Here is a 27,888-nt window from a genome sequence, read left to right as displayed (position 1 = left end):
ACTATTTTACCATCATGGTTTCTTTTCAACCTTAAGCTTTAATAAATGTAACCAAATCTAACCTAACACACACATGCATTATATTTAATTATGTACTGTAGTATTACACTGTATATTAGCTGAGCTCCTAAACCCTTCTCCTCTTCTTTACAAGCCAAGTGAGTCATTTGCTGTATAAAGCATAAAGCATAGCATAAAATGTTGAAAGGCAAACTCATTTTGTAATGTCTCCGAGATAATAGAAACCTATTAGTGAGGACATGAAGTGCACAAAGAGCACAGCAGTGAACAGAACAACACAAGCAGCCAATAGTGAGCTACTCGAACTTTAAGAGTGTCCCCAATGCAGTTGAATTCTGCTCTTGTTCGATCATGTTATGTACTGAGAGGAGAATCACAATGTAGTGGAGTGAAAATGCAAAATGTGAGCTTGATACAGCTTTCACAGAAAAAGTCATACATGCTGCAGCTGCTGGATTAGTGTGGTGGCATTTTGAAAATGACTCTGCAGTGCTGACAAATAGCATTTGACAGCCATTGTCCCTGGATGTGGGGAATGAGATTATTCAGCTTGAAGTGGCTGAAATACACATTGCCTTAGATGTATGAAACTGTGCAAAAGGTAGTCTGCTGTGGCATGTTTAGCTCATGCTGCTGAAATATAAGATTTTATATCCGGTAGTTTTCCAGGACTTCTCTATGACTGGAAAGCTCGAATCCTTGAAACCAGATTTTCCTGTATAGGTGAAAGCTCCAAATTTGATTTGTATCTAAAGCTTAAATAAAAAATTACATAACAATGGATCTCGTGTTCATTTCTCTCCTACTCATAAACCTACAGAGAATTATTTCAAAACTGTGAATCATAATAAGATTAACCTCAATTCCATAATACAAGCTATTTTAGGGTATAATGATCTGATAAACCCTGCAATTTACCACACAGCAGACAGACAGAAATAACAGCTAGGTAAAATAGTGAGGCGTTTAACTAAGTATTCAAATATTTCCATCCGTAGATAGTGGAGACCAAGACCACAGCAGATGCCACCAATGTCAGCTAAGAGGAAACTGAAATTACAATTCTCATGAGCTGACAAAAATTGGTAAGGGGGAAGACTGGAAAAATGTTGTCTGGTCAGACAACTCTCAATTTCTGCTGTGATATCAAAATGTCAGAGCCAGAATTTAAAAAAGGATTGATCCATCCCGCCAACACCACCAGCACCAGTTTAGGCTGCTGGTGGTGACACAATGGTGTGGGGGGTATTTTCCTTGCACAGGTTGGGCCCCTAGTATCAACTGAGCATTATTGCTGACCGTGTCCATCTCTTTATGACCACATTGGATTGGCCTTCTGATGCTGCTTCCAGCAGAATATCACAAAGCTGTAACATGTCACAAAGCTCAGATCATCTCAAACTATCTTTTTTCTCTGTACTCAATATAATAATACTTTTAATCAGATTTCAGTGTAATATTACCTTGGGGATGTGTGGACTGGACGCACTAAGTATTTATATGATGCTATTAGGGCTGGGTGATATGGCCTAAAATTCATATCTCGATATTCTTTAGCTAGATGGCGATATACGATATATATATATCGATATTTTTTAAAGCCATAAAGTAAGAACAAAAAGAGAGTTCTTAGTCACACTGTGTCCCAGATCTCACATAGGCACTTTTATTAACATACAGCGTAGATGTACATGAAAAAATTACTCAGAAATAAATTATCAGCATTTATTAAATAATAATTCTCCATAATTAAAATAAAACAATGGTTTTTTTGTGCATAACAAAACGCTCACAATTGTGCAGTCAAAATGTAAACTAAAAGACGCTGAGCATAATAACAAAGAGACAGATTTCGCAGCTGCTCTGTTCCCAAGTTCTACTGGGTGACTGACAGCCTGGAGTTTGAAATCCGCTTCGTAACCGTGTCTCTTACAGGTGCCATTTGTGCTCCTTATGCGCACACAATACGGTAATATTACATTGAAGCACAGTATGCATTACTCCGCAAGGCTCCTGACTACGCTAGCCATAATGCTCCGACAATCCATCAAGCGGTGCGGCTTCGTAGCTTACCAAAGTCGTACTAAAGCATTTTTGACAGATTGCTGAGCGCTGTGTACCACATAAAATCGGTTCGCGGTCAGTAAGCACAACCAGAACTCATACATAAGGCACACTGTCGATTTTTGAGAAAATGAAAGGATTTTAGTGTAAGGTTATAGTCCGAAAAATACGGTATACGAGGTTTGTAAGTCTTCATTTTGCACTTTATGGCGCTGTTGTAAATGGTGAAAATAGTAGTAAGCTGCACGGTGTCAATACGTTAACGAGGTAACCGCTAACGCGTTGACGCCATGCAGCCCCACGCACGGGGCGATCCGCGGTAACTCGTTAACGGAGATTTGCCGCGTTAATACAGTTATGGCGAGAGTAACGCTGCAGCACTAAAATAGTAATCTCTAAATGTTTTCTTTTTACCGACCAGTTCCTCTTTGATAGCTACCATGTCCATCATGTCGTTACCTTCAGGTGAAGCGATGGGGGAGTGGGAGTTGTGTTCAGTGAAGGAGAGGGGCGAGGCAGAGTAACGCAGCGTAGAGACAAAAGTGGACGAAAGAGAGGCAAACTTGCGGTATAATTATAACGTAACATAGACTATATCGATATAAACGATATTGTCACATCTCTTATCTCGTATAAAAATATATCGATATATTTAAAAACTCAATATATCGCCCAGTCCTAGATGCTATCATGTATATATTCTGTATATATTATCCTCATGTTAATTAATGTTATGATTAATTAATTTTTAAATAAAGGCCATGTTCTGATAACACAAAAGAACTGAAGCAAGGCAGAAATGTACACCTGTTTCAGTCTATATTAAGTAATAACTGACCACAACTATGAAGTCATTATGTAGCAGTCTGATGTCCATAACAGGTCATGTCATTAAGGTATGGCACAATGGAAGCTATGCATTGCCACATCTCAAATAACAGACTAACAGACTGCTGCTTAGATTTAATTTGTTAAAAGAGAATATATTATATAAGACTTAACTACATTCTAAAAAAAAAGAGAACCTGGTGTGGAGGTGGGTTGCAAAGTGACTTGCAGATGAGCGCCAACTGTGGACAGGCTGATGCGGCTTATATAACACATCAATATGAGATTTGGCAGTTGGATGTGAAGAAAGGTATTAGGTAAGCATTCAGCTGATCTGTCAGGACTCTATCTGAGCTTGACTTTAAGTCTCTCTGAAGTAGGGCTGTGCGATATGACCAAAATCTCATATCCCGATATAAGACATCTATCGTCCCGATAACGATATAAATCACAAAAATTTAACATTTTCTGTAAATTATGTGAATCTCGGGCAGCTCGACTTGCGTGAAGTGTTTCCAGCTGGGCGTCGTGTACCTGGAGTCGAGTGTTTTAACAGATGCATGAAACGATACATTTTTAGACATAAGTTGCAACAGCTGCCGTTTTCTTTGTGAGTATTTATTACACAGCGTGCTGCGGGGAAAAGCCTGTTCTAACGTTTGAGACTAAGCTTTATTTTTTAGCACCTGATGGGCCTTTTTTGCTTCTCATCCGTAAATACTCTGCATACTCTTTCACGTGATTTAGTTTATTTTGAAAAGTCTCAACAGGATCTTGAGCTTTATTGTGAAAGGTTTATGTAGAAAATAAACAAGCGGACACGCGATGGTTTTACCGTCGTTGTTGCTAACGACAATGCATAAAAACAGGCGCTTGTCCGTCCGTAGTGTGGTTATATTAAATATAAGAGATAGAGAGAACTTTAAGAAATTAATATAGCCACTACACTGACCATCAAAACGATGAAAAATATTGCCGTAAACACTTTATTTTGCAACACCATGAAACAAACGATAGCGTAAAATGAAACGATAGACGTTTTTATATCGTCATCCGATATATATCGTTATATCGAACAGCCCTACTCTGAACTACCACTGTGCTTAATTAAGCCTGTTCATTTAAGCTTATTCTAACACATCTTCTATTTGAGGATTAAAAAATATATATATTACTAATATTTTCAGATTTATCCTGTTTTTGCTGCATAATTCACCAGTAACTAAAATAAACCTCCAACTTGTGCACTATTAAACTTGTGCCCTGGTGCCCTCAGTGTTCCATATATTTGCAAAGTGTTTTTATAAGTCATTATAATACTAAATGTTTGGTTGCTGTGGTTGTTGTGATGCCATAAAACAGTGCCTTAGATCACCCCTAAAACATGCCACACTCAAGCAAGTACTAATAAACTGCTGTTGACTCAGTAAGTGAAAGACACGTTGAACAATCAGACATTTAACGAGCTGTGTTATATTTCTTTGAGAGCAGTTACTCAACACTGCTAGGGAAAATACATTAAAACGTAATAGGCATCTAGTTTAAAAGAGGTTCTCTTGCACTGCTTGCAAGAGGGCAGCTTGTCAAGAGAGGCTGTAGTACACGCCCAAATCAGAAAACATGCAACGAGACAGATGCATAAATTAACATGCGCCACACTCATATCTTTGAACTGAGAACCAAAGGCCACTCTGATCCACTCTGCAGGGGAGCTCTTGCTTTGATGTATTTGAAAAGGAGGCTTAAAGATCAATTACATGTCTACTGTCACCCCAAAGACTGATTTAACTTTGGAGTTTAAAAATTCAAAGCAACACTGACTCGATCACAGATCATCATATTTGAGTGAGTTAGATGACCAGTCTGTCAAAAAGGTTTCATCGGAAGGGGGGATACAGAAAAAGTTCTCCATTTGATAAAAAAGTCCCTACTATGGTCCAGGAAGTTTTAACTATGAATTCTTATTCAGTTAGTTATTTAATTATTTATTCCTGCCCTGAAAGCCCTTTACATGTCTGTCTCCTATTGCCTCTGATCTCTCTTGTTTTTGCAGAGTCGAACCTGAAGTCTGCACACTCTTCCCACTATACCTTATACAGTTGCAGAGGAAAACCATGACATTTGCCTGAAAGCTCACCCCACACTTCCTGACACTGGTGGTGTTGCCAGTACCTCTAGTACAATATGCCTTAGGACCTACTTTCACCTCAAAATCCACCTGTAGGGCTTGAGGCCAAGGGAGGAAATCATTACTGCCTGTCTCCCTTGGAGATTCCTTGAGCGGGGTGGGGGTGATGAAGTCAGACCCTTAAGGCCAAAAATGAGAAATGGCAATAACAATAACATATTATCTGTTGCAAAAAGCTTAAAAAAATTTGTGTGCATCCCCTGTCAAAAGGAGTTTTCAACCACGGATACACAACTGGCCCAGCGCTTCACCTGAAGCATAGACGTAAAATCTTCTGGCTTCCTTCTTTCTTTGGCAAATGCACTTTTTCATTATTAACGACCATTATTATGATTTATACATATGTTCATATTTTTAATGAAAGAGGTCATGAGTTTCAGATGCAAGTCAGAAGATTTGAAGATCTACAGTCTGATATACAGCAACTGTAAATCTTCAAATGCAGCACTGCTGGAATCAAATCGACAAAAACAAAATGCAAACACTTCACCTTTTCAAATGCAGAACTGCCATCTCGATTCAAAAGTTTACTTTGTTGTGGCACTTCCCTTTTTTCTTACTGTCGTCAACATGACCCAAACACGTCACCATGCATTAGACCCTAACTGTGCTAAAATAGAAGCCAAATACACTCCATCTCCAGGAGGCAACAGGCCAAGTGCTGTATTCTGCATTCACCACACAATAACAAAATTAATATTTGATTCGGATTGGTACAGCCACTTTCTGTCTCCTGCAACAGCCTGAAGAACACAATAGTTCTCCTGTTTCCCATAGACAGTTAGGGCTACTTTAAATAGCACTCCGCAGCAGCAGCACAGCGAGCACTATGCCCTGCAGGAAACAGAGTCTGACTGGTTAAGAGTTGCAAAAGAAAAGTTGACTCAAAGTCAAGGAAAGCAAGCTTAGGACGAGGCAAAGTTAGGACAAAGTGACACTGTCAGAAAAATATTAAAAAAAACAAACAAAAAAAACATTTAGTTTTTGTTGTTGAGATTTCACCTCAGCAAACTAATGCACAACAACAGGAAATCAATAACATGCTTAATTGACTCAAGGTCTCAAACTGTTTTCGTTCAGCCTCTCATAGAATGAAAGTCAGCTGGCCAGTCTTTGCTAATATTGCCTGGATGGTAGTGTTCATATGAGTCCCTTCAACTCCTGTTACTGCAGATGTCCAGTAGCGGCAGGCTAGCCGTCAGACTCACTGGTCTTGAAACTCAGTTTGACAGTGAGTGAGCGGTGGCATCTGCAGAGAGATAGAGGTCCACTACCTGTTGACGCTAAGGCAGGAGGAAACCAACTGGCTGCCTTCCTCAATTTGACCTTGAGTTGACTGATTGGGGCATCGCCAGTTTCAGCGCGTCAGGTTAAAGGACAGGTGCAGATGTGTTTACATAGATTTACTACATTTTTTATTTTATTTTGTCAGACACTCCTTAAAACTCACATGCAAGAACATTAAAGTGGACGTGAGATGGTATTTGGCATACTGCAGACAAATTTTGTGGTTTCTTTAGTCCATCTCTCTATTTTGGTAGTTACTAGCCAGCTCCAAAGCTAGCCACCAAAATATCAAAATAATAGGGCTTTACTGAGATTATTCAATAATCTTATTGATAGAATATCATTAATTAGTGGGCTTCCATGTCAGGAACTGTATTAACCATTAGAAACAAAGGGCAATTCAGCTTGTGAACAGTAAGGTTAATGAAGGGAAAATTTGGGGGATTTTTTTGGATACAATACTTGGCTTTGATTACTAACACCAATCTAACACCAGTCCTAAATGTATTTTGCAGTAGTTAGTTGTATCACTTTGCAATACTTAAATACAAAATGAGAGATTAGAGACTTATTCGTAACTTTAAAATGCTTTGTAGCTTTTCAGTAATGGCTTTTCTTGTTTACTGCAACTGTGATGTCAAACTGAATTCAGCAATGATCTCTTGGGGTTAAAATGTTAGGTAGTGTGCATGAATACCCCTTAAAGTATGAGCTGTGGAAAAAAGTTCAGTTTCTCTTTTGGTTATATCTGTATTTCTAGGTTTGCATTCAACTGAGGCTAAATGAAAGAACAAACAACTGGGTGAACTCAGGTGTATGTCAGTGTGGAGCTGCAGGGCTCAGGTGGATAGATTTTCCAAGTGTCTCTGGGGGCAGTGCCTAAACAGCACAAAGCTTGTCATTAGCTCCAATAGAGTAGTATAGTATATCAGGGTCATGTGACTCTCACCTCATAATGGGCGACCCGCTGGGACTCGGAGATGAGCTGAGCGCTGCACACTTTGCAGTAGCTGTCTGTGAAAAGCCCTTGGTCCACCTCTGTTGACTTCATCTGGAGAAGGAGAAAATGAGTTTACTGACTGGAGTTCAGTTCTTGGCAGGTGTTTTTAAGAACTGCACACATAATGCTGACTGTTTTTGAAAGAAAAAGCCCATTTCAGACAGGATGAGTCAAAAGAAGTTAGGGAAAATGTTTTTTTATTTAGACGACAAGTCCGAATCAAACTGGACCTCTCTGACTAACAGTTTTGACAAAATGACATAATATGTCCACTGTACATTCACACAAACACAGAAAACTGTCTGATTTCCATTGGTACTATCAGGCAGCCTTGTTTTGTGGGTCTACAGGGAGCTGTGACAAACCAACCAAGATGTAATAGAGCAAGTAAACAATAAACTCATTTCATATTTTCAACACAGTTAATCAATATTTTATTAACTTAGTGACAGATGCTGAGCAGCTTTTGCAAGCAATGAGTCAGAAAAACTATACAAAATATCCCACTTAAGACATGAAGCTAAAATGTTATTTGTTAATGAATAAATAACAAGAGATCAAAGACGAGCTGTTCCTGGGAATTCATTAAAGTATAAAATTGAACTCCAGGCTGTGTGTTGGAGGAGAAAAAAATGTATTCTAGGTGACATGGCTGCAAAAACCTTTTATTTTCATAGCTGAGCCCTCTCTGCTTTCTATTACTAATTCAGCCTGGTTTACAATAGAAGCTCGCATTTCATATTTGGAAGCAGTCAGGCTTAACTCATCCTCATTTACAAAGGCGCAGCTTCATTTGGAGCCACAGGACAGAGGGAACTTAGAAGGAACTTATCTCAAACTTGTTTCAATTTACAAGTTTGATAGCTAATAGCTCTGTGCTATTAGCAAAAGTAGGAAAACTGTAACAAGTTTTAAGAAGTCTTAAAAATACAGTTTAACAACAATTATGTTGCCGGTTTTATTTAATACACTTAGGCACAAATGGGTAACAAAGTAATGAAACCATCAACACGTGTTTTAGTAAGGTGTATATGTTGATGTATATATCCTAGAGATTTGGGAGATTGTAACTATGGGTTCTCTCGGCAGAATGAACTAGTAATGGACAACTGGTCCCATTGGATGCAGTTCCCCATCCGGGTGGGGATTCTGCAGTACAGGATTCTCTGTAGTGCAAAATCATAAGTCCTTCAGTCACCTGAGGTAATAACTGGTCTACCCTCTCCGGCTGGATCCCATTCATGCTGAGAGGATGAAGGTTCTTTGCTAGTTTTCTGGTAATGTCCACTGTTATCTCTTTGTTGGTCTTACACACATTCAGCTCAAGATTGTCAAGCAATACTAAGGTGCATTAATATCAAGATGGAAGAAGATGCATCTTGGTATTGGTTTTAGATTCAAAATCTCGACTCAAGGAATCATTGCACAGCATATGATCATCAAAGTTTTAATCCTCCTCAAATCACTTAGTAGGGCCATGGTGAGGATGAGTTTGGTCTTAAAAACTGCACCAGGTGTCCTCTGGTTTGTCAAGCACAAGCAGGAAACACTAATATTCTGACAGAGAGCTGGAGAATGCCAAGGGAAAGGGCTCATTAGAGACTTGTCAATCACAAGGCAGGCACACCTTAAATTATACCCTACTTTAACATTTATTTTTTATTAAGGAGATAACATTCTATAAAAAAAAAATTAGTGTCACGGTGAACTGAAAAATACTCTTAAGCAGCAACAGAGTACACAAAAAGAGACTGAGCTCACAAATCAGAAGTAAGATCACTGTCTCAAAGTCATCATTAAATTCAGAGTTTTCAGACGATTCACCCCTGCTGGCCATAATGTTTTAGACCTAGAGGTTTCCTCGACCTTTTACATGCAGTCTGTGTGGTTTTACAAGCTTCCCATAAGTGTACTCTTTAATATTCACAGAGAGTACCACTTAGCTTGTGGTAATGTATAATTTGCAAGGCTTATTTAAATTTGGGGTCGTATTTTACATTTTCATTGGCAGAAAGATGAAAAAAAATCTTTTTCCTTGTTATTACTAATTGATAGTTCATCATGCCAACAAACCAAGTGGCTAAATTTACATCCACTGGCCATAGAATATCTACTTAGAACATAAAAAATTATATTGACTGATACAGCAAAAGAAAGAGAAAGACAGAAATTTGGTGGTCGTCTTTCGGCAAGGTAGGAGGATGGAAATTTATTTACAAAATGATTTTACACTAATTCTGTTTCTAGACCTGAATCTTTGTTTATTGCCCTAATGATTCATGATAAATTTTGTGTGTGGAAAAATTCAGCCTACAGTAGTTTCAGCATCAGAGAAAATGTTGGATTCTTTGAATATGAAGCACCAGCAACAGAACAGAAGAATAAACTTGCATGTTATTCAAGTATGAAATATCTCCACTATCATTCAATTCAGTTTAATTCAGTTTTATCTATAGCGCCAAACAGTCACAACAACAGTCGCCTCAAGGTGCTTTATATTGTAAGGTAGACCCTACAATAATGCATACAGAGAAAAACCCAACAATCATATGACCCCCAATGAGCAAGCACTTTGGCGACAGTGGGAAGGAAAAAGTTCCTTTTAACAGGAAGAAACCAAGCAGAACCAAGCTCAGGGAGGGGCGGGGCCATCTGCTGCGACTGGTTGGGGTGAGAGAAGGAAGACAGGATAGAAGACATGCTGTGGAAGAGAGACAGATATTAATAATAAGTATGATTCAATGCAGAGAGGTCTATTAACACATGTTGAGTGAGAAAGGTGACTAAAGAAGAAATACTCAATGCATCATGGGAATCCCCCGGCAGCCTACGCCTATTGCAGCATAACTAAGGGAGGATTCAGGGACCCCTGATCCAGCCCTAACTATATGCTTTAGCAAACAGGAAAGTTTTAAGCCTGATCTTAAAAGTAGAGATAGTGTCTGTCTCCCGAATCCAGACTGGAAGCTGCTTCCATAGAAGAGGGGCCTGAAAACTGAAGGCGCTCCATCCCATTCTACTTTTAAATACTCTAGGAACAACAAGTAAGCCTGCAGTGCAAGAGCAAAGTGCTCTAATAGGGTGATATGGTTCTACAAGGTCATTAAAATAAGATGGGGCCTGATTATTTAAGACCTTGTATGTGAGGAGCAGGATTTTGAATTCAATTCTGGATTTAACAGGGAGCCAATGAAGAGAAGCCAATATAGGAGAAATATGCTCTCTCTTTCTAGTCCCTGTCAGTACTCTTGCTGCAGCATTTTGGATTAACTGAAGGCTTTTCAGGGAGTTTTTAGGACATCCTGATAATAATGAATTACAGTAGTCCAGCCTGGAAGTAATAAATGCATGAACTAGTTTTTCAGCATCACTCTGAGACAGGATATTTCTAATTTTAGAGATGTTGCGCAAATGGAAGAAAGCAGTCTGACATATTTGTTTAATATGTGCATTGAAGGACATATCCTGGTCAAAAATGACTCCAAGTTTCCTCACAGTGTTACTGGAGGCCAAGGTAATGCCATCCAAAGTAAGAATCTCCAAAATTTTAAGGGCCGAGTAAAATAACCTCAGTTTTATCTGAATTAAGAAGCAGAAAGTTAGCGGCCATCCAGGTCTTTATGTCTTTAAGACATTCCTGCAGTTTAACTAATTAGTGTGTGTTACCTGGCTTCATGGATAGATAAAGTTGGGTGTCATCTGCATAGCAGTGAATGCCTTCTGATGATAGTGCCTAAGGGAAGCATGTATAAAATAAACAGAATTGGTCCTAGCACTGAACCCTGTGGAACTCCATAATTAACCTCAGCGTGTGAAGAAGACTCTCCATTTACATGAATAAATTGGAGTCTATTAGATAGATATGATACAAACCACTTCAGCGCAGTACCTGAGATGAGTCCACCATCAGAGGCCATAAGAAGATCATTTGTAACCTTCACTAAAGCTGTTTCTGTGCTGTGATGAGCTCTGAAACCTGACTGAAACTCTTCAAATAAGCCATTCCTCTGCAGATGATCTGTTAGCTGTTTGACAACTACTCTTTCAAGAATTTTGAGATAATAGGAAGGTTGGAGATTTGCCTATTTTAGCTAAGACCACTGGGTCAAGAGATGACTTTTTAAGTAACGGTTTAACTACTGCCAACTTGAAGGCCTGTGGTACATAGCCGATTATTAGAGATAGGTTGATCATATTTAAGATTGAAGCATTAATAGGACTTCTTTGAGCAGTCTTGTAGGAATGGGTCTAAATGAGTTTGATGTCACCATTTTGTGCTTGTTTTTTGCAGTGCAGCTGTCACATATACACCGTCACAGGCAGCTGGAATAGGATGGATGCATAAGTATCTAAATCCAGTTTTAAACTTTCTTTTTATTGTTAGCATTTAGAATCTCTCAGAATGTCTCTGGACTGCTGTCCTTCTGCTCTCTGGCAGCAAAGATGATATGGTCAGACTGAGAAAACAAGGGCGAAACATGTCAGGAGTGTATGTGTCTGCAGATAAACAGCAAGAGAAGAAGAGAAACATAAATAAGTCAGCACTGCCACTCTCTTCCTAAGTCTTGTAATCAGTCGAGAGCAGCGTCACTTCTAGTTCAGATTCTAGAGGACAAACAACATAAATAAGCATCTTTGAGAGCTCTATCAGCCTGTGCCAGTTGGAGCCACTGACTATTTTAGCAAGGGTGCACAGATGTGCAAAATGAATAATTAATCAGCCTAAATTCTGTTAAGAAGCAGAGGCATCAGAGGTAACTTCTGCAGCAGCCTGGGAATGAAAGCAACTCTTATCTCTGACTTCATTTTCCATAGCTAGAAGGAGGGCTCAGTTCTATTTCTGCCATTGTAAAGTCTGCATGTTCATCTTAGTTTGGACTAAATGGCCATGACCCTACAATGTGGAGTAAACAGACAGGGAAATAAGTAAATATTTTTCTGTTATCGCTCTCCACAATGCATAATCCCGCGAGACACGAAAAATCATTCTGCTGGATCTATTGTTAGGATGTGAGCTCTGACCCTAAATTTTGTCTGCATTTAAGGTCAACAATGGTGGGAGTTTACTGTAAAAATCTCAACACCGCCTAATAAATAACACTAAAACAAGGCCTCTTAAAAAGTTCTTTGTTGTTAATGGTTTTGATTTTGGGTAATACTGTATTGACCTATTTCATTAAGAAGCGAGACCCCTTGTAACACCTTGGTTAGGCATTTGTCCTCTTTTGTCCTGTTCTCTGAAACTCTGAAACCAACCTCGTACAGCTTCTGTTTGCCATTAGACAAACATTAGATTCATGTACTTTAAATCTGTATCTCATTGTGAGTCAGAGGTGTACCCAGACAATTTACATAACTAGAATTTGGCTAATTTGCCAAATTGTTCCCTCAAAACTTCATAATGTCCACAAAGTGGCTAGTGAATCACTTAGGGTTAGGTTTAGGTAGCATTTTATGTATGATTCTACTTATGTGTAAGAAGGATTCTGAAAAAGTACAAAACATTGCTTTTCAAGTCCAGTCTCTTACATGTATCCTTACCCTCAATCGGTCAAATGGTTGCCCCTCCCTGAGCCTTTTTAGTTAGTTTTTCCTTCCCACTGTCGCCAGGTGCTTGCTCATAGGGGGTCATCTGATTGTTGGGGTTTTCTCTGGGGTTTATAAGCACCTTGAGGTGACTATTGTTGTGATTGGGCGCTATATAATTGGATTTAACTGAACTGAATTTTGACCTTCTGTTATAAGATTTCTAGTTTGGGTCTGTCAGAAAATAGATGGAAGGGATAGCATTAAACCAAACCATAAGTCTACTTCCAACCCTTCAAAGGTCATCAACTCTGTGTTTCATACTTGATATTCTCAGTTATAGCCCAAAGAGTACACCTATGCTAACAGTTCCAGTCAAAAGCTCGTTAAGCCCTGTCTACATATACAACTATGTGTTATAGAGCTAATGGTGAGCCATTAGTAGAGAGTTCAAGCTCTACTAACTACATTCGCACACATTCATACTCTGATGGATGCATCGGAGAGCAACTTCAGGTTAGTATCTAGTATCAAGGATACTTGACATGCAGACTGGAGGAGCCAGGGATCGAACCACCAACCTTCCGATCAGTAGGTGACCTGCTCTACCTCCTGAGCTACAGCCACCCCTGTGCTAACATGGTGCCAAGTAAGCTGAAGAGGTACTGAGAAATAAAGCATCCCCTTGTTGTTAGGTCTGAACCACAGGGTTAATATTAAATCCTAGTGGTCAGCTCATGTTTCATTCCTGTAAAGATTAACTTAATGAGAAGTGGTGGATAGGCAAAAATAGAAAAAAATAATTATTTTTTACCTGAGAAGAGAACTTGTTCCTGAGTGTGTCTATCACACAAACGCACAAGAGAGAAAGCAGGAAACGTCCTGCTGAGTATTAAGCAGAGCGCTCCAAAGAGCAACAGCTTCTCACCAAATTAACATGTGCCTCTCCTTGGTGTTCAATTCATTAAGCTAATGGATTTTACTGTCAGATACATTGCTATAATTGCAAGAGGTTGACTCTCTTCTAAATGAGAAAAATATTAATTTTTACCCAGTGTAATTGGATAAGGGGAGGCATCGCACTCGTAAACCAACAGGGGGTCCTTTACACAATTCAATCATCAATATCTGATCAGAGCAGCTGTTGTTAACAACATTACAGCCAAGCTCTCTCAGCACAGCTCCATGAGCTCATTACGGAAGTTATGTTGCCACTCTGTCCCGTGTTTCTCCTTCACCAGAGAAGTCAGAAGAAACAAACCAGCACATTTCACACCAATGATCAAATTAGCAGAAAGCCAGCTTGTTTCTCGCACCTAGACAATCCTGCTTACCGACCGTCTTTGACTACAACAAAGTGTTAGCACATCAACGGAGGCAAGCTCCGTAGAGCTGGAAAAGTGAGGCTGGGGATAGAAAAAAAGAAAAAAGCTGACGAAACAGAGGGAGAGAAAGAGTTCAGAGATGAAAAGAAGGTTACAGTGGTGAGTGCCCAGCAGATGCTGCTGCTAAAAAGGTCAGTTGTAATTCGTTAGGGAGTGTGTTAAGCTGGGAAGCTGGATGAATGCCCATGCAGATGAGCTGGACTCGTGCTAGCCTTAGTGGCAGATGACCCTTTGGCTAAGCATAGTTCAGATAACAAATAATGATAACCAGCTAAATGGGCACTGCTGCTGTCACAACATAAAAATTCCAGCTTTGATCCCAATGTCAGGTAGGAAACATTTTAATACACAATTCTGTCGTCTTGTCATTGCCTATCATATGAACAGACATTCTGACTTGGCTATCAGAATGTCCCAGGCCTATTCTTTGGACAGGTTAGGCCTGTTTTGGTTACACTGTGAATGAAAATAAAAATGCATGATCAGGAAACACAACATTGAAAGACCTCTGGAGAGTGCACACACCCAGAAAATATCCAGTTCTCTGCCAGCTTTTTATTAGATCTTAAATTATTTTTTGTAGGGCACAGTGGTGCTTCAAGACATATGCTATTAAGCATACAAATGCGAATGTCAGTGAGTACAGAACAAATGCTTCTTTTGATCAGACGCTGCCAATAGGCTAAAAATGAGCTGTCTGAACAGCATGGCATTACTCTGTTACACTTGTATCAGTACTACATTTTATCCTCAGTGGACTTTTCTTTCTTTCTGAATCAATGCCAACATACCAGGAACTGAAGATGAACGTCATGAAATCCCCAAAGTTATCTGAGAATTGATTTTGGGCTAATCTGTAGAAAACTAAAGACGAAAAATTAAGAGGTGCTCACACTTAGAAATGTATACAACAAATGTCTGTGGAAAATTTTATAGCAACTCAGAGCTGTTGCGATAATCCACTGAAATCCAAAAATACAGTGGGAATGTGTTCCTAGACAGCCAGTGGATCCAACAACACCTGAGACTTTTTTGTTTGCTATCAAACTTGAATATCTATATCAGTGACTTTTTTTATGACAATCAATTCTTGAAAGACTCTTAGAAGTCAGGAGGTCAGAAAAATTATTAGTTAATCATTCACTGACATTCATTGTTAGAATGAATTTATCAAATTTCAATAAAAGATTGATTGGAATTGGACAGAAGTGAGAGTAAATAGAAGTTGCAGGTTTTGAAGGTTTAAGAACATGTAATGTAAGTTAATATATCACACATGTTAAACCAGCCTTCAACACTAGCCCTGCTCAATAATGCATCATCACACTGGAGACTAGCTGATAACAACAACTGGGGTACATTGTCTGGTTGTCTGGTTCGGAATAATATCAGTAAATCTTAGATTACACTGAGCAATCATCTCTTAGAACCAAAGCCACATAAATACCAAATGTGTTGTCTCATCCTTAACTAAGTGATTTTAGAATTCCACTGTATTCACATGGGGCGATTCTGCACTTCCCACACACAGGCCTCAAATTCCTCCGGTGAGGAGCTTTAGTGACTAGCTGCCCCAGATTGTTCCCCCCATCCTTAAACTGTCAGAGAGATGTAACACACAGCAGAGTGCTTTAAAAAAGAGAGAAGAGGCATTTAAAAAGCTGTAGCTGATATCAGCTTTCAACAGTATTACTGTGTGTTTCTCTGTGTCCTGCAGACGTACTAAGTCTTGCTACATTTGTGGCATACCAAATACACAAATAATACACAAAAACAGAGTTCCAACACAAAGAGACTTTATTTCAGTGTGCAGCCATGTTATACTAATACTATATACTAAACACTAACATCATATATGTATTATGTATTTTCTTTCTTTTTCTTTTTTTGTGACTTTATCAGTCTCTCTAATAGTTGAGTGAATTTCTGCCCCTTTTTTCTTTAACATTGCTTCAGTTCATCAAAGTTTGTGATGATTCCTTTATGCAATGCTATCTTAATATTTTAAGGAAGCATTTTAATCAAGTTGAGGTCTAGCTCATTTGTACCATTTGAACTTTCTAAATAGGAAGGAGAGGATTGTTTACCATTAAATCGACCACAGTTTGAGTTGTCCTCAGATGGATAAAAAGATTTACATATAAAAATGCTAAAATGAGTTGCCAGACTTATTTGGGCAGACATTATTATTCTTGTATACTGTTTACTTATATTTGTGTTGGATTTTTTGATACATACCAGGTTAAACGTTAACAGCCAAAATGACAGTCAGCAAGTCAAATAACATTTAAAAAAACAAAAATCATCATCATCATCAATGTTGCCTCAACCAGACTGTAAAAGTTTACTGTAAAAATGGAGCAAGCTTTTTTTTTTTTCTTTTTTTCCTCCAACTCTAAAAATGGCAAACACGACAAAACTATGGAAACATATTTGGGAAGCAATATGATGATATCACAAAATGAAGCCATTAAAAATTAAAGGTACTATAAGTAAAATTTCACCACTAGATTTCAGTACATTGCAGATTGATGTCAGTACAATTCTTATTTCTTACCCCTCCCATTTCAAGTGCATCCCAGCTACAGTGGCCACTCCAGGACAAACAACTTTGGCTGCTACTCATCTGTAGTGAGTAGATGCTGTCAGTCTTCTGTTTACTTCAGCTCAGCTATGTTGACAGCTTAGCTCAGCTCGGGTGTTCACATCTATTTACTTTAGAGGAGATTGTAAAACTTTGTAAAAGGAGTCTGATATGATTCGATAAGACCGTGTAGCACACTTCTGACCGATTACAGCAATACTGAGGTGAGTTGTTGAGAATATCCTAAACTTTTCTTATAAGCGCTGTTGTTAATTGCTGCTAGCTGACGTTAGTGAAATTTTAAAGTTGATTAAGTTATAATTAATTATTTCTGTTTAATTATTTCTGTTTATGTGAATTTGTTGTTTTAAATACACATCAATTAATATATATTTATTAGTGCAAAAATGACTTACACTACCTTTAAGTTTGCATTTGCAAAGGCTGAAATACAACACCAACAAGGCTACAATCTAGGAAACATTCCAGTGAACTGCAGTCATTCTAAAACCCTCTCACAGTCAATTTGGTCATTACTGAATTTTTGGCTTGCAAGTCCAGGAACTCAAAACATTACCTGTCCTTTTATTAACTGCACAAGAAGTGCTGGTCATTAGCTGCTAGCTTACTGTGTAAAGTCGTCATGGGTCTGTAGCTCTGTCCACCGTTTTAGGGAACATAGTTTGCTTTAAAGTAAGTTAATTATTATTACTTTATTATTATACCATTAGGAATAAACAATGAGGATTCTGGATCAGCACCGTGACGCAAACTTGTGGTATAGTATATACAGTACTCTGGAGAAGGTATAAAATGTCACTGCATGTGCATGTGTGTGTTTTATGTGTATAGATTTTTTTGTTACATTCTTACACTACCACAACAACCCCGCTCTTTTGCCCTACTAATATTCTGGTTTCAGTTTATTTCCCACAGTTTTTTTAACCTCTTGCCTTATGATTCCAAGCGCTGTCACCAATCTTTGTATTTTTTTTATTATTATCTCATAACACCTCTTTAATCAGCTACCATCTTTCCTATGGATTTTTTAAATGTCTACAGTCTCAGATCAACACAGCCCTGTCCTCTAACACCATCAGGAGCAGCAGCAACCCCTCAACAGAACATTGTATCCCATCAGGTAAAACACGGTCTACATTTGGTTTGTGTTGTCCCCACGTGATGACAGTGATACAGTATGATGTGATTTCATATTAGATTCTTGATGAATGTGGGTTGTTGTTATTCAGCCTGTTTCTATGTGCCCCTTTTTAACTTTGAGCACCCGCCCCTTCAAACATCTCTGCACAGCCCTGGCATCAACCAACATTACAAAGAGGAAAAGGTAGAATCTTTGTCATGTTTTAGCTTTTATTTCTATTTATAAGCGCACACGTTTTGTCATCTTATATAAAGACTGACTTTAATGGTGTTTGTGCAGGGTTTGTTTAGATGTACAGTAAAAGTTAACTGATGTCAAAGGAAATAACATTTTTTTGATTCAGTAAGTATATGTGACAGTACTCAACATTTACTCTTTTTTTCTTTAAATCAGTAATAAACAGACTTGGCTACTGTGAGACTCATGCTGGAGACACTATCTGGAACAGATATACAGATGCCCATAAATTCCACGTTTTCCTAAGTTCTTCCTGTCTTATGCCATACGTTTGGCTTTACGTTTGGTGAGAGGTCATTCTGCTGTCATGCCCTTTCTGACTTTTCGTTTAGTCTTGCCTTTGGATTTCTGCTGCTAACAAGAAGTTAGCAACTTTAAGTATAGCTCCTGCTTCCACAAATTGCTGATTTAGATGCTTTCACTCACTCTTTCTATTGACTTGTTATTTGGGATTATTCTTCAAGGCTCCTAAAACAAGGAATTCAGCGGCTGCTTTTGTTTTTGAACATTTCTTTTTAAATCTCACAGTCCACCAGTGATTTCTCTTTTACTTGATGTTTTAATTTGATGTTAAGGTTCTCAAAGACTTTTTCTGTCTCTGTCCTTACCACTTACCAGTTTTTCCGTCATATGGCTCTTTTCCACTTGTACCTACTCAGCTCAGCTTGACTCGACTCAATTCAGTTTTTAGGGTTTTCCATTAGGTGGTAGTACATGGTACTGGCAGTACCTACTCAGCCGGGGTTCGATGCAAGCTGAGTCTGAAAACGTGACATCAACAGACTGCATGCCACAAATTGGTCAGTGAGTGGCGTCACTTGATGAGTCATGTGAGTGATTCCTTAATAATGGAAAAAGGACAGAAACTGAGTAGAGTCAAGGAACTAGCTGAAAAGAGGCTATATATTCTCTGATCTCCATGTTGCCCTCTGGCTTCAAATGTTACCTCAGCAGATGTAAATGCATCCTTAAATGAAGCATGTACCACTTGGCCCTGTTATGTGTAAACAACACATCTAAAAGGAGACACCCGGGGGACATGTTGCACCTTTTCAGTTGATAATTTACTTTTGAATGCCAGGGAACACACGAGGCATGTGCTGTTCCATCCATGATACAGATCATACTGGCAGCTTTTAGGACTGGAAGAGCTAGTCTGCACAAACTCTGATATCTTGAAAATTAAAAAAAAAAAAAAAAAAAACGACCTGCTGCTATTTTTAGGTATACAGTGTGATGAGCAGTGTCTGGGGAACTGTAAGCATTGTTTTGAGCTGCCACGATCAGATCCAGTTGCTGTACTGGAGTTACAAAAGCAAAGTTCCTGGATAAAAAGTCACATTTTATAATCATACAATGTAAAAAGAATCCATTATGATTTAATGTCATTTAACTCCTCATACAGCAGATCACTTCACATGTCCTTATCGTGATCTTCATTTGCCTCCAGTGCCAACATGCCCATTTGTTTGGTTTTTCCTCTACTCTCACTCTTACTCTCCCTTTCTTTCTCTTTCTCCCTCTTGGCTGGGCTTTGGTTCTTGTAGGATTCTGGCTGGCTGGCACACCAGGACAATTACCTAATCACGTTGCTGCAGTATTTATAAATGAGCTCTCCCCACCCACTATCTGCCAGATTGTCTGTTAGCCATGGTGTTATAAAAATTCAGACTCCATTACTGTTGTCCTTTCAGATTTCTATTTTCCTTGCTGTTTTCCAGCACTGTAAACACCAAAGTGTGCACTCCAGATTTCCCACATGTCCCGGCCAGCTACTTCAACCCTAAACCAGCCACCTTCTTGCTGCCAGTCCCTGCTGGTCCACTCACCACTCTCTCCACTAGTGAAACCACAGACGTGACTGTAAATTTTTGTTTTTCCTGAAAAGTCTCAAGGAGACCATTCGCTGCTGCAAACAACTTCAAGTGTGACACATGCTATCGTGCCAATACACACTTGTTCACAGAGCACAGTGAAGAGGCAGGATCTGTTCAGATACACTAACACAATCTTCACTCAGCACACACCTTACCAGATTTGTCTCCTTTCAACTTTGTTCTCTACTACAAATAGAAATTCAAGTTGAAGGCTCACAGTTCTGGTACAGTGGAGGAAATCCAGCACTTACCAAAGACACAGGTCCAAATGGTCAGAATAGCTAACTTTCAGTTAGTGCTCAACTGTATATTATTGTATTTCTGCAGAAAGAGGGATGCTCATTGAAATTATTTTTAATGTGCCTTCAGCCAAAATAATAATCTATTGGCAAAATAATGAACCAGACTGTAGACAGTAGACAGTAACCCTCAACTCCTAAAATAAAGTAAGCTTCACCAATAAATTGTGAGCTATTTAATGAAGAATTATGACTACACATGGAGGACTGTAGAAACCCATAAATTAGAAGTTGGTCATTTATTCCATATGTAGTATAGCAAGTAGTAAAACTGCCAATTAATCATAGTAGCTCCACACATTAAGAGTAGCAGCATGAGAAAGAGAGGGGCTGCAGAGCCCTGAGTGAGCTCGTGCCACAAAGAACTGCTGAAGCGTTGATCACGTAAAATCATAATAAGGTCTTTTCTTAAAAAGGTTCACAGTATGCAAATTTCTCACTACACTTAACTATGACGCTGACTATGACAAATTGTAGAAAGCAAGCGCTAGTGTAGTTATACAGCCCAGTTTCCAAAGCAGTGTGTAGAATGTAAATAAACACAAAATGCAGTCATTTAATCTGTATGTCTACTCTCTCATGGCCCTGAGGCAGCACAATTCCACTGCTTCCCACACAAAGACTAACAGATACACAGGAATATTTGGTGACCGTCTGGTTTTGGCATTTTTTTATTGTCTACCACCAGCAATCAATTTACTAGCTTCTATTTTGAAATTCAGTCGTGCCAACCAGTGACTTTTCTAGTCTCTAAATGCACTGTTTTTTACATCATGCTGTTCTACTCTACTTGAGCACTCAAAGCACTTTACACAACATGCTTCATTCAACTATTCATACAAGCACGTTTTTCTATGGCTAATACTCTATCTGACATTCACACTCACCCAAGCATCAGAGAGCAACTTCAGTATTTTATCCAAGGATACTTTGGCATGCAGACTGAACCCACCAGTGATTGAACCACCAACCTTGTGATTACTGGACAGCCTGTTCTAACAGGAGCTACAGGACCCCAGTCTCTAGTACTATTTCACTACACGCTGGCTTACTGGCCATACTGCTGTTATGGAAGTTCTTGATATCATCCTATTACTTCCTCAAAAAGAATCTGGTCCATGGGTGGGACGGTCTCCAGAACCTGCAGGAGGCAGTGCTGTTTGTGGCAAGATCAGAGACGCTGCAGAGCAGAACCACTAACCAGCAGCTTTCCAAGAGTTCGTCTGAAGGATGAGATACTCCACTAATGGCACACTTCATTGTATTTTTCAGTTATGTAATTTTATCAAAGTGCTTGCCAAATAACATAATTGCTAAGGAAAAATTTAATTGGGTGCATATTCAATACTCTTACCTCCTGCATTGGAAATAAGAATCTAAATTCATGGAAAACTGAATTCTGATCTGATCTGTAAATCAGTCCCTGGGCACAAGAAAACTTCTGAAAAACATAGTTGATTACTGCCTCCACAAACATTAAATATGCAATTCTGACAGTCCTCTGAATTTGAGCTCTTTTAAGAGTTGAAGTGAAAAGCAGTCCTGTGGTGTGACCGCTCACAATTTGAAATTCCTTTTGGAAATAATGAAAGCTGCATCCTCCAGGCTACAGAGGAGAGGGACTATGAAACTGGCTGTCAGCACACAGCACTGATGGCATGGAGGGAGCATTAGTGTGCATGGCATGAATAACTGACTATATAATATTTACATATTTTGAAACAACATCCAGAAACAATGCAAAATTACAGTCAGCATGTATCACACTATCATGGTACAACTTCAAAAATGGAAACCCATAGGTTAGGAGTGCAGCACCCTTTCAACTGCAAGGCAGTTGCACAGATCACCTGGTGGGAGGCAACTTGTCTCCAAGTCATTGTCGTGCGACTCAGACTGATTGCAATTACTCTCGGACGGATAGGCAAGGGTTTGAATCAGAGTACAACTGGTCACAGACTTGGTCCCCGTCTTCAAAGCAACCATTTCTAATGCAACAAGACTCCAAGTTCATTGCACACCGTCTTCAACGGTCTCCAACCACTGTTTTCGGAAGTCTGACTGTAGCCTAATTATAAGGATTATTAGGAGATTTATATAAATATATTACATATTGATCACGGTTTTCATATATATTGATCAGTTTTATGCTTGCGTCTCCACATATAACTTGTGTATGACTTGCAATAAGAACATGTTTCTCTGCATGCAGGGAGGAGCTTCACCATCTTCAATTTAAAATGAGTAAAAACAGAAGGAGTCTGCTGGTTTTAAATTAGAGCTTACTGTAATAGTGCTTTTAAAGAGACGGTAGTATGTGACTGTGTCTGTGAAGGACTCTTCTGTTTGTGAAGAGGGCACAGTCCACAGTCGAGGCGAGACAGGTAAACCATGTTATACGCATAAAAACAAATTGAACAACTGGCCTCAACGGTGGAAAAAGTTTTTCTTTTTTCTTTAAAAGAGCCAATGTGACTTTTATGAAATATTGCTGTTTTGGCTGTGCATCCTTCCACTTGTATTTACCTATTACTCTAGGCTAAATCATCCATCATTTAGGAAAGTTAGACTAGCCTACTGGTAAATATGTTATTCTCTTTTGGGCCTGGAGGATTAAACTGTCCAATCTCTCTTTCTCTTCCTCTAACCAGTAGCAGTATATTACACACTGAGCATGTAGTGGAAAAATCTTTTTTTTTTTTTCAAATGTGAACTGTACCATATATACACAACCTGATATCACAGCAAAGCGTGTAATAGACACGCCAGTCAACCGTGTTCATTTCACGCTTTGCCTCTTCAAAATGTGAAATCTAAATGCATGCAGACGTTGCATTATCAGTAGGGGAGATAATATATTTAAAGCCACGAAGTCGGTAGTGAGCAGAAAACGTATTAAGTACAATCAAGGGTCCTTCGTCATCAGAAACGATTAACCTAGGCAGCTAATATGTATATACATGTAAAGGTGCTAATAATGTCTGTTTAAATGCTTTCTTGTGATTATTTTCATGCTGGCTTGAAATAAAATATCTCCCTGTGCTGGTACTTCGGATTACTGCATCTTCTGCGTGCGTGTACGTTTCATGTTTTGGAGAGGCAAAGCGTGAAATGGACACGGTGGACCGGAGAGTCTATTACACCTTTTGCCATAATACTAGGTTGATACATACACCAAAAGTATTGTATTTTTGCAGAAAATCCATCCTCAAAAAGAAGTTGATGATGAGCTGATCCTGATCTTTCTAAACAAGAAAAGGAAGAAACTGAGATTCTGGATTCATCCAGTTCTCAAACGAAGGCAGCAGCAGGGAGAATTTCATGGTTTGATCCAGGAGTTGAGGCTGTATCATGACTGCTTTCGTACATATTTCAGGATGTTAGTGGGGCATTTTGAACTCTTGCTGGCAGAGCTGGGACCACATCTGAGGAGGCAGAGTAATAACTTCAAAGTCGAATGACCCATAGCAAAGTTTAGTTATATGTTAGTTAATTTAGTTAAATGGCCAAAGCGGCTTTCCTATCTAAAATTATCCTGGCTAATGGTCACAACCCCCGAACGCTATTTAAAATTTTTAATTCAGTGGTCAATCCCTGCCCTGTTATGCCGCTGGTGTGCTCTCCGGCTCTTTGTGAACAATTTTTAAATCACTTCTTAGATAAAGTTTCATCTCTTAAGTCTTCACTTCCTTTAATGTCAAGCCCTGTTTGTACTCCTGGTTGTTCGTCTACTTTCCATCAGTTTGAGCCCGTGTCACTCCTTACTCTTAAGCGTTTAGTTGAACAACTGAACAATACTAATCCTATACGTGACTGAGAACCTTCACAGACCTATACATGATACCCTCCCATCTCGCATAGTTAAGGACTGCTTCGATGTAATTGGACCCAGTATTTTATCGCTATTGAATTCTTCCTTACTCTCTAGCTGCGTCCCGTCAGCTTTTAAACATGCTATAGTTCAGCCTGTTCTTAAAAAAAGGAACCTTGATTATAATGATTACGTGAATTACAGGCCGATCTCTAAGCTCCCGTTCCTGTCCAAAATCCTCGAGAAGATAGTTCTTCTACAACTCCAGGCGTACCTGGATGAGAATGACATTAATGATAAATTCCAGTCTGCCTTCAAATCACATCATAGCACCGAAACAGCGTTGCTTAGAGTCCTCAATGATCTTCTTCTAATTGCTGATACTGGACGCTCTGCGGTCCTAGTTTTATTGGATTTATCCTCGGCTTTTGATATGGTAGATCACAACATCTTATTAGCGAGGCTTGAGCATACTGTAGGCATTAAAGGTGTTGCCCTTGATTGGTTTAAATCATACCTTTCCAATAGGTCCTTCTCGGTCAACCTGGGCACTTGCTCTTCCTCTGCTGCACCTGTCTGCTGTGGCGTGCCTCAAGGATCTGTGTTGGGCCCTATTCTTTTCTCACTGTATATGGTCCCTCTAAGTGCAATCTTTGAGAAATACTACACCGCTTTTCACTGCTATGCTGATGATATACAGATCTACTTTGAACTAAATGATGATCTTGCTTTGTCCTTGCACTGCTTTCAAGAGTGCATGCGCGAGGTCAAAGAATGGCTCTTAGCAAACTCTCTTATTCTAAATGATAAGAAAACTGAAATCGTGGTATTTGGCAGCAAGGTTCCTCATGGCCAACTTCGTGATGCCTTTGGTTCCCTTACCAGCTCCCTTTCTGACACTGTTAGCAATTTGGGCGTGTTGCTTGACAGCTCGTTCAAATTCGATAAACAAGTGTCTGCTGTAGTTAGAACTAGTTTCTACCAACTGCGTCTCATCTCTAAGGCTAGGAACTATGTACCGCATAAGGACCTGGAAAAGCTCATCCACGCCTTTGTGACCTCTAGGCTGGATTACTGCAATTCACTGTATTTCGGTCTTCATTCTGTCCTTCTTCATAGACTGCAGACAGTCCAAAATGCTGCGGCACGCATTCTGACCAGAACTGGGAAGTTTGCCTGTATCACCCCTGTTCTAGCTGACCTTCACTGGCTACCCATTAAATACCGCATCCAATTTAAAATACTGCTGCTTACGTTTAAAATTACCAACAACACAGCACCGAGCTACCTTAGCGAACTCCTTAAATCGTATGTTCCTGCCAGAGCATTAAGATCATCTACTCAGTTTCTCTTGGTGCAGCCTAGATCTCGGCTGAAGTCTAGAGGTGACCGGGCGTTTGCCCTGGCTGCACCAGAGTTGTGGAATAACCTTCCGATTGTGATCCGGGCGTCCGATTCTATCCAGTCTTTTAAATCACGGTTAAAAACCTATTTGTTTAATCTCGCTTTTCCTGCTTGTTAATGCTCGTACCTGGCTTTTAGGCTTACTCTATTTTTCTTTATACATATTTTTTATGGCTTGTGCTTTTACTATCTTTTTACTTGATATGCATTTTATACTACCCCTGTGTATTAGTGGCAATGACCTGTGAGTATATTTGATACTTTGCTGAGGCCTTATAATACTCATGTTACTTTTTTAGTCTTTTATGTTAAGCACTTTGGTATACCGCTGGTTTTTAAATGTGCCCTATAAATAAAGTTTGTATTGTATTTTATTATGTCTGAGGTAAAACAGTATTATTGTGCAACCTATATATTCAGCACTGGTGCATGTTCTTGCCGAATGTAATGGTCCCAGTGGTCAGATCTATTCATTCATATCCAAAAAATCTGCATGCTAAACATACAGCCCAGTGATGGCAAACATTTTTACCAAATGACAATAGGACAATCGCCAAATCCCACTCTGTAAGCAATTCTAACAGGAACAATAAAATCAAGGTGATCTCTAAATTAGAAAGATTAAAGTTAAATTGGCAACAGTTACAATAACTATTTTTGTGCTTAATAATAAGCACAAAAACAGCTTTGTTTTGGTTAAGATCTTGACTGATTAGTTCCAGTGGCCCATGCAGACCACCAGGGAAACAACAGTGTAGTGGAAATGCATGTATTCATGACTTGGCATAGTGCAGTGCAACTAGAGCTGATGATACCAGGTCTGAGGAGAACCAGTGTTTGGGTGTGTGCAGACTTGTAAAGTACTTCTGATAACCAAGTCAAAGTGTGGCGGGTGGCAAGTAGTTTCCATATGCAGAATCTTGGTCTGAAACTAAGTTTTGCACAAGTGGACCACCTACTTGTAAAAATAAGTGAACTAACAACTGACTGTCCAACCCCAATGAACACTATGAAGAAATGCCATGAGTAAAGTGAAACCCTTTGCCAACACTGTTTAGGATAATGGTCAAACCAGCAGAATTCGCAGCCAGTACAAACTGACAACATTGGGCCAACATTGACCATGGGCTCAAAGCTAAGCTTTCATGTGAGATCACCAGCCAACCATTGTTAGAGCTTTTGTTTTGTTGTGTTTGTGTTTAGATATAGACAAGATGTGCTGTAGTAATACAATTGATCAATTTATTACATATCCACAGTGATTGTCTTTAAGTATATGCCTGACTACATCTCTAAGTCACTTGGAACAGTTGCTGAAGTTGCTGAAGAATGCAATAATTCTGATCACTGCAGACTTTTACAGTTCTATGATGGCACGAATCATGTTAAATGATTTTTCAGCTTTCCTAGTCTCTGAAAACCTCATGATGAAAGAGCAAGCTTTATTCAAAAATGCAAAAAAAAGATTTTGATGCATTACTCTGAAACCTACATTATCCACTTTTGTCTGAAAATTAATGCATAGCAAATGAACAAAACTGCAATCTGAGCAGCTTGCAATGACGAAATTTTCAAAAGGTATAGACCTCATGGTCCACTATTTATTCACATTCACCCTAAGTCCTCTCCACAGCACCTCCATTTTTCTCATTTTGCCTGACTTTGCAAGTGAAACAAATGGGTGTTAAATGTCCAGCACAGCAGAAATAATCAATCAGTGATACGGTACAATGGCCAGTATTCTACTGTGTGAATAAATGGGACTATAGTTATCTTTGCTCACCTGTTGCTGACAATGAATTATTATAAGGAATAAAGTGAGCTTGTCGGTCACCAATTTTGGAGGACCTCCAGCACTGTTCTCTGGGGCCAGATATTGGTGTAAAACCCAACGTGGGCAATAATCCTCTGACTAAAAAAACGCCACCTGAAAGTCCCATAGCTCTATCTATGCTGAGTGGAAGACAGAGATGGTGCAGAGGACTCCTGGATCAATGCCACAACTAAATAAAAGCAAAGCATTACAGAATAAAATGGCAATAATTCTTCTTGTTAATCAGATCTACACTGATTTTTGTTTCAGTTACTTACACAGCCACTAACACACAGATGTAGAACGTATCAATTAAATCACAGTATGACTAATATGACCTTTTGTAGTAATTCTCACTATCAGTATCCCTTGTAAAGCTATTTACGCATACGTAAACACAAT

The 27,888-nt window shown here is 39.1% G+C and overlaps 1 protein-coding gene across 1 annotated transcript in view; it reads right to left on the bottom strand.

Annotated features, from left to right (window-relative positions):
- Window positions 1-27,888, bottom strand: part of zmat4a (zinc finger, matrin-type 4a) — a 150,051-nt gene that overhangs the window by 113,580 nt on the left and 8,583 nt on the right. Inside the window, exon 2 of the mRNA XM_063490190.1 lies at window positions 7,338-7,439. Coding sequence (XP_063346260.1) covers window positions 7,338-7,439 — 102 coding nt within the window. The remainder of the gene's footprint in view (window positions 1-7,337; window positions 7,440-27,888) is intronic.

The sequence above is a fragment of the Pelmatolapia mariae genome, linkage group LG12, assembly GCF_036321145.2.
Source record: "Pelmatolapia mariae isolate MD_Pm_ZW linkage group LG12, Pm_UMD_F_2, whole genome shotgun sequence".
Classification (NCBI taxonomy): Eukaryota; Metazoa; Chordata; class Actinopteri; order Cichliformes; family Cichlidae; genus Pelmatolapia; species Pelmatolapia mariae.
The sequence above is the reverse complement of the archived record's forward strand: the minus strand, read 5'-3'. Positions and strand labels throughout refer to the sequence as shown.